This window comes from Choloepus didactylus, chromosome 18 (assembly GCF_015220235.1).
Source record: "Choloepus didactylus isolate mChoDid1 chromosome 18, mChoDid1.pri, whole genome shotgun sequence".
NCBI classification, from domain to species: domain Eukaryota; kingdom Metazoa; phylum Chordata; class Mammalia; order Pilosa; family Megalonychidae; genus Choloepus; species Choloepus didactylus.
Window position 1 is genome coordinate 6,581,521 of NC_051324.1, and position 11,626 is coordinate 6,593,146.

Below are 11,626 nucleotides of genomic sequence, written 5' to 3' on the forward strand. Positions count from 1 at the left end.
TTTTTTAAAGGAACCAAACAGAACTTTTGGGGATGAACAACACAATAGCAGCGACACGTTAGAGGGTTCGACATGAATAAGCAGAAGAAAGAATTAGCAAAGTAGAAGATAGGATAATTGACATCATTCATTCTGAAGAGCAAACAGAAAAAGAATGAAAAAAGTGAGGAGAGCCTAACGGATCTGTGGAACAACATGAAGCATACCAACATACACGGTATGGGACTCCCAGAAGGAGAAGAGAAAAAGAAGGGGGCAGAAAGAATATTTGAAGAAACAATGGCTGAAAATGCCCCCAAATTGATGAAAGACATGAATATACACATCCCAGAAGCTCGAAAAACTCCAAATAGAATATACCCAAATAGACCTACTATAAGACATATCATAATCAAAATGTCAAACGCCAAAAATAAGGACAGAATTCTGAAAGCAGCAAGAGAAAAGAAAACTGTCACGTATAAGGGGCCCTCAATAAATAAAGTTCTGGTTTCTCATCAGAAACCATGGAAGTGAGAAGGCAGTAGGACAACATATTTAAAGTACTGAAAGAGAAAAATTGCCAGCCAAGAATTCTATATCCAGTAAAACTATCTTTCAAACATAAAACATAAGAGTTTAAGACATTCCCAGATAAACCCTACAAAGGAGTTCTTCCAGTTGAAAGGAAAAGACCGTAGATGGTAGCTTGGAGTCGTATGAAGAAATAAAGATCTCTGATAAAGGTAACTAGATGGGTAAATACAAATGCCAGAATTAGTGCATTCTCAGGATGTAACTCTACTAAGGAAGACCACCAGCTCTGCCTGGGATCCCCTTTCCCGGGCCTGGGGACTCTCTCTCTGGGCAGTGAGCTGGGGCAATGATAGGGCTTGTCTCATTTTTCCCCTCTCTCACAGTCCCTGTCCTCTGCTACCTGGTGTTCAATGTCTGAAAACTATTGTTCCGTACATTTTGTCTGTTTTTTTTAGTTGTTGCTGGTAGAAGGGTTAAAGCTGGTCCATGTTACTTTATATTGGCCAGAAGCAGAAGTCCCTAGACAATTAACAATGGAGAGTGGCCAGAAGATTACAGTATCTGCTTGAGATCCAAAAGTGAGAACACAAAAGTGAGACTGGACAAAGTAGGACTGAAGTCATCATGTGAGGCAAAAACAATAAAACTGTTTCCCATTAACACATTTTACCAATAAACGTACTAATGCTAATCCATGTTTGAGTTTAACATTTTCAACACATTACCTGTTTGCTCCTTATAGAGGTGTGCCCATGTGGATAAATCTGTCTTAGACTGTAAACAAAGAGTAAAAATGAGGGGTCGTTCTCTAAGTTATGCCAAATTCGCTTCCACTCCCAAAAAGGAACTGACATGTGCTTTGAGGCTATGATGACACATACGGTGAGCATCTATTTTTTCCAAATGGACATTTCATTAAATAGGAAGGATTTAGGAGAGAATAGCTTCACAATTCAGTATAAAACTTATGATCATAAGAGGCTCCATAAATAATCTTCTGCAAAGATGCTACCTTTTCTGCATTTGCAGACACTGCAAGAGACTATTAGAGAATTATGAAGATCCATTAAGTACAGTCCATGGCAGATGTGTGCAGCAGCAGGTGTAAGTAATATTTGCTGAGCACCTACTATATGCCAGGCACTGTGCTAGGCAATTATATAAATATTATCTAATTGGATCTTCACAATGATAACATGCCACAGATATAGCTCCATTTTGCAAATAAGAACAGCAAGTCTTACAGAGAGCTGATCTGCTCAGATGTTGGGAACAAAAGATACATAAACACAAGCCTCTGACCTGATGAATCAAGACTGATAATTGATCAGATCAATGATGGCAAAATTCTTTTTTTTAAAAAGAAATACAAAGCCTCTAAATCCTGTCTTTTACCTTAAAATATACAAATGCATCAGTCCATCACCAACTTTTTGATATAAGGCCAAGTCTGCTAGTCAGGAGTTCCACCTCCTCTACGCATATGAGCAATAACCACGAAGCATCATCAATAATTCCCTGATTTCAATTTCTTTAAAGTAGAGTGAGAACCTACAGATTCCTGTACAGAAATCTGAATTCAGAGTTCTTAGAGGTTTTTACAGAGGTTTGTTTGTTTGTTTAATCCCCCAGTCTTTCATGGTTCACTAACCCACATCTAAATCAACTGGACGTTTTAAGTTTTTAAGTGAACTGACTTGATCAGATTCTTTACAAAGCTTTCAATGTGGTTTTCCAAGAACCAACAATTTTTCTCATTCAAAGTTCATTATTGGACACGACAGGTATCTCTAGATAGCCAAGGGTGAGAATGAGCACAGGTGGAGCAGAAGGGGGCAGGTAGTGCCAGCGCCCGACCAGTGTCCTGCCAGCCCTGTCAGCCTAACTCACAGAAAGTGTAGATCACACTGGCTCACTCTAGGAGATGGTTAGTGAGGGTTGGTTATGTGTCCTCCTCCTGTTACAAAAGCAATTTGTGCATGTTCTTTTTCAATCTCCTGAGAAACATCCTCATGGAGAGGTCCAGTTTTAAATTCAAGCGAGATGCCTGGGCTGGAGCCCCATTTGGTGGCCCTCAGCATGTAAGAAGTGGTTGAACTGAGTGTGAGAGCAACACAGACTGTGGAGAATGGGGAGAATGCGGTAAAAAGAGCACTAAATGACAGCCCATGGGGTCTTGTAAAGAAACAGACAAAAAGGGCCCCTTTGGAAGGGAAGGGACAGCACTAATGTCCCCTAATTCAGAGTTATAGCAGCTAAAAGAGTAGACGAGCCATGGGGCAGTCAACGGAAAATCAGTATCAATTAGCTTCTCTGATCAAACTACCAAGAGGTGGGAACAGGCTCACCCCAGAACCTACAGGGAACGGGCCTGCTAATTAAATTGGGGACACTGTAAAGCTGGCTCCAGTGCCGGGACTAGTGTTTGAACAACCATGCTGTGCCTGGCAAGGGCCGTCTTCTCTCTTCATTTCGGACAAACATGACGTTCCCACTGCAATAATAAGTAAAACCACTCAATATACGAACATATCCAGCAGTTCCAAAGAAAGGATCCGATGCATTAAAAGCATGCGTTATTACATCAAAGAAGAGAAGAGCTGGGGAAGCATCTTTAGCTCACGGTTCCGCCGCGGTGCGAGAGCGCCCTGCCTCCACGCCCCCGGGGCGCGCCCGCCGCCGCCGCGCAGTGACGACCCGGCCCCGCGCCACCCGCACGCCGCGGCCGCTTCGGAGCGCGAGGCCCAAGATGGCGGAGCAGCCCTCGCCGGGAAAGAGCGCAGGCCAGGCGTGCGCCTTCCTCTTCAGAAAACCGGGCCGTAAGGGCGCTGCGGGCCGCAGGCAGCGCCGGGCCTGCGCGCCCGAGGCGGGAGAGAGCAGCGGCAGCGACAGCGGGGAGGACGGCGGCGCCGAGGTCCGCCGGGAAAGGGCGCGGCCGCCGGGGACTCGCGGCGGGGGCGGCGAGAGCGGCGAGGAGGAGAACGAGCCCCCGAGCCTCGGCCTGGCCTACAGGTCCACCCGGTCTGCGAAACCCGTGGGGCCGGAGGACATGGGGGCGACCGCCGTTTACGCGCAGGACACCGAGAAGGAGCGGGACGCACAGGCCATCTTCGAGCGCAGCCAGAAGATCCAGGAGGCGCGGAGGGGCAAGGAAGACGACAAAATCTACCGGGGGATCAATAATTATCCGAAGTACATGAAGCCCAAAGGCTCGTCCCTGGGCAGTGCCTCCTCGGGGGTGGTGAGGAAGGGCCCCGTGCGGGCCCCCGAGCACCTGCGGGCCACCGTGCGCTGGGACTACCAGCCCGACGTCTGTAAGGACTACAAGGAGACTGGCTTCTGCGGCTTCGGCGACAGCTGCAAGTTCCTCCACGATCGCTCCGATTACAAGCACGGGTGGCAGATCGAACGCGAGCTCGACGAGGGTCGCTACGGGGCCCACGAGGACGAAGACTATGAAGTGGGCAGCGAGGATGAGGAAGTGCCGTTCAAGTGTTTCATCTGTCGCCAGGCCTTCCAGAACCCAGTTGTCACCAAGTGCGGGCATTATTTCTGCGAGACCTGTGCCCTGCAGCATTTCCGCGTCTCCTCGCGTTGCTACGTGTGTGACCAGCAGACCAAGGGCGTCTTCAACCCGGCCAAAGGACTGATGGCCAAACTGCAGAAGCGTCGGGCGGCGGGAGGGGCAATGCCCACTGCCCGGGTGTCTCCTAATTCTCAGATCTCAAAATAAAGGTTTTGTTGTTGCTTTGGAAGTCTTTTTTAAAAATAAATAAATACATAAAAACTGGAGGAGAAAAAGAATCTGAAATCAGAGAAAAAAAAATGCTTGGAGATGAAAGAAATGATTATCAAATTTAAAATCACAATGAAGGTGATGAGCAACAGATTACATACTGAAGAAAACTAACCAGGGAATTTAAACCAGCTCAAGAAATTCTCCTAGGACTTAAAGAAAAGGATAAAGGGAATTTCTAGCTAATGTATTACGGGGAAAAAAGTGTAAATATTGGAAAGGTTATCATAATTTGAAGGTTACACAATTGTCTGCTGAGAAAATCTAAAAGAAACAACTAAAATGTGACATAACTAGCAAGATGAGTCAGTAAGTTGACTGTTCACAAAGTGGTTTAAAAAAATAAAAATTAGAAAACATGAAAATATAATCTTTAAACAGAAAGTTAAATTACCAGAATATAAGAAAAAAATTTACCATCATTAGTTATCAAATAAGTGCTTACTAAAACAATAATGTGGAACTTATTATCAAATGAGAAAAAAATGAATAATAATATCAATTATTGCCAAGAATAGAGGGAAATTTGCCCTCTCAGAGATTAATGATAGGAAGGTAAATTTATGCAATTTCCAGGTAGGCAATTTAGCAATGTATTTATGTGTTTTAGAATTTTTGCATACATTTTAATATAGGAAACCTGCTTCCAGGAATTTATCTTAAGGAAATAATTATGACTGTGCCTAAAAATATAGCTACAATGGTAGTCTCATAGTACTGGCAATAATAGTGAATTACTGGAAACAACATAAATTTCCAACAATAGGGGAATAATTAAATATAGCAAATGTAAATAATGATATAATATTTATCCATTAAAATAATACAGTGCTGGAAAATAAATGTTGGAGAGAACGTAGGGAAATTGGAGCCCTCATGCAGCCGCTGTGAAAACAGTGTGGCAGTTCCTCAAAAAACACTACAGAATTACCAACAGATCCAGAAATTCCACTCCTAGATATATACCCAAAAGAATCAAAAAAAGGGACTCAAATAGCTGCTTGTACACCAATATCCACAGTAGCATTATTCACAATAGCCAAAGGGTGGAAGCAACCGTGTCCATCAACAGATGAATAAACAAAATGTGGAACAAACAAACGATGGAATATTATTCAGCTCATATAAAGGAAAGAAGTCCTGATATATGCTACAACATGGTTGAACCTTGAAAACATTATGCTAAGTGAAATAAGCTAGACACAAAAGGACAAATATTGTATGATTCCACTTATATGAAATATTTACAATATGCATATTCATAGAGACAGAAAGTAAATTGTTGGTTATCAAGGGCTGAGGGTGTTAGGTAAATGGGAAGCTGGAAAAGTAAGATCAAAAAAAAAAAATAAGGTAGAAAAAATTAATGAAAGAAAAAGTTCACAATGGGGAAGTAAAAATTGTTTTTAAAAGAATCTTTTTAAATAATTCCATCTTACTTTAGTACATACATATGTACAAAAAAAGACTGGAAATGTATACACCAAAATATCAAAGTCTAGATGATGGTATCATGGTTGACTTTTAATTTCTTAATTTCTCTCTTTTACATTTCTTAAAACTTCTAAAATTAATATTAAATGACTTTTGTAAAAATAAATAAAAGCTATTTTATGATCTTCCCAGAAGTCTCTCTCATAGTTACATTTTTTAAAGTTGAGGTTGCAATATGACACAATTCTTGAACACAGGAAAGAAACTGTTTCATCGCTAACTCAAAATATTTTGTGCATCTTTGGATTTTATATATGCACAGTCATTAGCAACAAAGGAAACTCAAAGATGACAGCATGAAAAAATATATCTCTGAGTAGATTTGAACTTACGTACTTTTTTAAAAGTATAAAAATGACTATAGATAAGAGTTTGAGTCAGAAGAAAGAACTTATAAAAGCTTGCTGACTTTTTCTGTTTAACTATTGGTTGAATATGTAAGCTGCTAGATAAGGTCCTGAGCAGGGGAAATTTCCCGGACCTCTCTAGAAAGTGGAAAAGATCAACAGAGCTGGGCTGACTCTAGGCTTGAGAAAGACCCTAATTTCTCTGCCTTCTTCCTGTGCACCCTACCCACCCTGCCCCACCCTCACCCCATCTCTCCCAGACACCATAAAGGTTCAAATATTATCTTGTCATGAACACACAACTGCTGGGCATTGGAGGAAGATGGCTGATTGGAGCCAACTGGTTTGGTACAGCCAGTCCTGACTTATACCAAATGCAATAGAACCATTTGCTTAATCATGTCCCATTCCCTTCCCTCATCCAAACTATCCACAAGATCTCTCTCTGTGTGGGATCCGAGGGTCTCCAGATCTCTGCATATACTTTGCTAAAGGAGTTAGATTTTCTTTATTCAATGCAACCATTGCCAATCTTTTGCACATCTGGGGCACAGCAGCATACCCCACCAGTCTTAGCCAGGTCTGGAGGAGGCTACGGGCATCATTTTTAAAAGTCACCCATCAAAGGATCACCAGAAACAGCTTCTACAAAGCATGGAGCATGTTTTCAGGGAACCACACTTTTTTTTTTTCTTTGTTACCTCTGGGTTTGCAACCATATTAGCAAATGATTTCACTCAAAGGCAGCCAGTTCATTTGCCTTGTGTTCCGGTTGCTAAGGCTGCCATTATGCAAAATACCAGAAATGGATTGGCTTTTATAAAGGGGATTTATTAGGGTACAAATTTACAGTTCTAAGTCCATAAAAGTGTCCAAACTAAGGCATCAACAAGAGGATACCTTCACTGAAGGAAGGCCAATGGTGACTGGAACACCTCTATCATCTGGGAGGGCACGTAGCTGGCGTCTGCTGGTCCTTTGCTCCCGGGTTGCATTTCTCTCTAAGCATCTGGGAGTCCTCTCTTAACTTCTCTGGGGCAGACTCTGGGCTTCATCTGTTAGCTTGGCATCTCCAAAATCCTTCTGTCTGCATCTCCAAGCATCTCTGTGAATCTCTGTAGGCTCCCACTCCTGTCTCTCTTCTTGAGTCTCTAAAAGGACTCCAGTGATCTAATTAAGACCCACCCTGAATGGGTGGGGCCACATCTCCATGGAAATAGCTAATCAAAATGCCTCACATACAATTGGGTTAGTCATATCTCCATGGAAACGACAGAGTCCAAAGATCTCACAAGACTGCATTAAAGAACCTGGCTTTTGTGGGGGACATAATATATGCAAACCAGCACACCTTGAGAAGAGAAATTTAAGGTGACTCCAAATTTGCCATCAGAAATCAGTAGAGCTGTAGGTGCTGGAAGGAAACTCGGACCTAGCTTGGGCTTAATCACAGGAGTCCAGAGTTTGATGTCTAAAACCTGTTGCACTATAATGTGATTCCTTGGACAGATGGAATGTTTAAAAACAAATAAACAATAGAAAATAGAGAGACAGAAGACAGAGATGATAGGTGATGATGGATGGATGGATGGATGGATGGATGGATGGACAGATGACAGAGCGAGATGAGAAAGAGGATGACGTAACAAAAGTGGCAAAATGCTAAAAGTTGATAAATCTGGATATCTGGGTAGAGGGTTTACTGGTGTTCTCTGTATTGGTTTTATTTCTGCAACTGTCCTGTAAGTTTGAAACCATCTCAAAATAAGCTTTTTTAAAAAATAAACAAGCCCTTGGTTCACAGAGGTTGAGAAGAGAACAAATAGTCTTCCCTTCATTAAATTCTTGTCCTCCCATAACATCATAACATAACCTTAATTTGCTTATCAGTTTCCCATAATAACTGTTCTTGTGAACAGTGAATCAGAATGGGCATTAAGCAGACCCATTCTACCTCATTGGTGGATTTTAACTTGTTCTATACAAAGCAGGGGAAAGGCAACTTCCCGAGCCTGGAGTCAGCCTACCCTGCTCTATCAATGTCAAAGCCAGAGCCAAGCAGTCCTCAAGGAGTTGGCTTCTGCAAAAGGGCCACATTCAAGCCTGCTCCTCAGGAGTGCAGACAGACACACAAGCCTCCTGGATCCGAGCACGGACCTTTTCCACCTACGTCAAACACATTTTATAGCTGACCTGCCAAGAATGTGGATCTTGCTTCAAGATACACAGTCTGAGACAGCACGTGGCAGCCAAAAGAGGGAATCTCCATTTAGTACGACTCCTAGCATATCCCTACAAATGGATACTGTGTATACGGACTGGCTGCTCTCCCAGCCCTTGGGTATGCACTAAAAGTTAGGATTACTTCACAAATAGATTGAAAAGACAAAGCAACTCCTCCAAATATGCCTTTGGTTTCCCTGGGGGGATTGGGAAAGTGCAATTTAAGGAGCTTTGCAGGTCAATCCTTTACGAGCAACTTGGCCAGGACAGGTCCCATGGCAGTGACATCTCCAGGACAGATAGTGCAGAGGTGCCCACGCTGTGCGAATCCTCACGGATTTAGTGTATTTATGCCCCACCACATCGCCCACTGCCTTTTCTCTGTCTGTGCAGCCTCTAGGTCTGCTCACATCAAAAGTTAAGGCATTTTTACAATTACATGGAACTTTGAATAGGAAGTGAGCTGTGGTAGGTCTGTATAGATTAGAATGAAATAGCAACACATCCTAAAGTAATTTGGGTGGAGAATAAAAATACATATTCAGGGACCCCCTGAAGAGCTGGGGGAGGATGCAGAGATGTTGGACTTCCTCACCTGGATTTTTGCTGATGTTCTCGCAAGCACTGGGGACTTGATGGCTTGATTTGCTGAGCCCTCTGTCTTGGGGCTGGCCCCTATGAAGCTTGTTGCCGCAAGGAGAGGCTAAACCTGCTTATAATTGTGCCTAAGAGTCTCCCCCTGAGTGCCTCTTTGTTGCTCAGATGTGGCCTCTCTCTCTAACTAAGCCACCTTGGCAGGTGATCTCGCTGCCCTCCCCCCTACATGGGCCCTGACTCCCAGGGGCGTAAATCTCCCTGGCAGCACAGAACATGGCTCCTGTGGATGAATCATGGTATTGAGAACATCTTCATGACCAAAGGGGGATGCAAAATGAAATGAAATAAAGCTTCGGTGGCTGAGAGATTTCAAATGGAGTCGAGAGGTCACTCTGGTAGACATTCTTACACACTATATAGATAACACTTTCTAGGTTTTAATATATTGGAATAGCTAGAAGTAAATACCTGAAACTACCAAACTCCAATCCAGTAGCCTTGATTCTTGAAGACAACCGTATAACAATGTAGCTTACAAGGGGTGACAATGTAATTGTGAAAACCTTGTGGATCGCACTCCCTTTATCCAGTGTATGGATGGATGAGCAGAAAAATGGGGACAAAACCTAAATGAAAAATACGGTGGGATGGGGGGGTGATTTGGGTGTTCTTTTTTTATTTTTATTTCTTTATTCTTATTCTGATTCTGGTGTAAGGAAAATGTTCAAAAATACATTGGGGTGATAAATGCACAACTATATGATGATACTGTGAACAGCTGGTTGTACAGCATGGATGACTGTATGGTATGTGAAAATATCTCAATAAAACTGAATTTAAAAAAAAAAAAAGGAAGGCATTTAGTTTGATGTAAAGTTTTGGAAATGGATGATGGTGATGGTAGCACATTAACAGCCCTGAATTATATATGTGAATGTGGTTAAAAGGGGACATTTTTGGTACTATATGTTACTAGAATAAAAATTAAAAGATAAAACATAGGACTGTATAACACAGTGAATCCAATTGTAGATGATGGACTATAGTTAATAGTACAAGTAAAAGAATGTTCTTTTATGAATTATAACAAATATATGACACTAATACTAGGTGTTAATAATAGGGTACTATTTGAGAAAAAATGCACCTAATGTAAACTATGGGCTACAACTAATAGTACAATTTTAAATTCTTTCATCAATTGTAACAAAGGCACCACACTAATGCAAAATGGAAACAATAGGGGAGTATATGGGAATGCTGTAATTTTTACATGATTTTTCTGCAAATCTACGACCACTATAATTAAAAAAAAACAGTGAGGCAGTCTGGCATACAGAAAGAGCATTATGTTAGGAGTAAGGGAATTTGGGTGCAAGTCCCCGTTTCACCATTGACTTTCTCTGTGGTCTTGGAAAATTCATTTTGCCTTGCTTGGCCTCAGTTTTCATATCCTCAGAGTGCAGGCGAAGGGAACCAGAAGTTTCACACAAACTCGATGTTCTATGTCATTTTCCTTGCCCAACATATCCCCAAATACCCACTCCCATCAGTAAAGTGGTGCAAAGTGGCAGTAATTTTCAAGCTGGAGGGAAGCACTTTGTGGCAGGCATAGCCAAATCTTGTGCAATAGTTAGCAGAAAATAGTTTGGGAGGAGAGAAGCAGATTCTACTACCTGGCTCCTAAGGTGCCATGTTCCCCCCCACCACCCTCAATCTAGAATACCTGCCAAAAGAAACTACTAAGAGACACAAGGATAAACTTAGTCTGAAATGTTAATGGAATAGATGAAAGAATAAACAAAATGTGGCCTATCCATTCAATGGAATATTATTCAGCCAGAAAAAGGAATGAAGTTCTGATGCATGTGACAACATGAATGAACCCTGGAAACATGCTGAATGAAATAAACCAAACAAAAAAGGGCAAATATCATATGATCTCACTGATATGAAACAATTAGAATATGCAAATTCATAGGGACAGAAAGTAGAGTACGGGTTATGGGGTGGGGGGCAGTAGGGAGTTAAGGATTAATGGGTTCAGAGTGTCTATTTGGAGTGATGGAAGAGTTTGGTAATGGATGGTGGTGATGGGAGCACAACATTGTGAATGTAATTAATACCACTTGTATACTTGAAAGTGGTTAAAATGGGAAATGGTGTGTTGCCTGTATGTTACTACAATAAAATATTTTTTGAGAATGTGAATGGCCTGCCACCGTCTAGACCTACTGTACAGTCTGCCCAGGCTCCAGTGTCCTCTGCTCCAGGTATATATTTTACTACTTCCCATCCCTGAGCTTTCATGCATTACTATCTAGAGTACCCTATCATTTCATCCACAAAAGAGACAAAATAAATAGCATGCCTTCTCATGGAAAAAAAAATACACATCCATATCAGAAATTAGGGAAAAAAGATAGCAAATACCCAAGAAAAAAATGCTAGGAAAAACATTATATGATGTCAAAATCAATATGAAATGGATAATTTTTTTTAATTACCAAGAAACTGGCATTAGAAGACTGGCCTTAGTAGACAAGTAATCAGGAAAATTTTCGTAGAAGTTCCAAAAGTTTAGTTCCTAAAAGACAGGGTGAACCCAACACCAGAGGGGCCTTGCCAACACTCTGAGCTGTGCGAGGCCTCT

At 41.9% G+C, this 11,626-nt stretch overlaps 1 protein-coding gene across 1 annotated transcript; it reads left to right on the forward strand.

Annotated features, from left to right (window-relative positions):
* The first annotated feature begins 3,194 nt into the window (after positions 1 to 3,194).
* LOC119514591 (E3 ubiquitin-protein ligase RNF113A-like) lies at positions 3,195 to 4,249 on the forward strand. The gene has a single exon (XM_037810426.1). It carries the CDS (start codon positions 3,266 to 3,268, stop codon positions 4,247 to 4,249), a length of 984 nt encoding a protein of 327 aa, XP_037666354.1. The 5' UTR covers positions 3,195 to 3,265.
* The last annotated feature ends 7,377 nt before the right edge of the window (positions 4,250 to 11,626 follow it).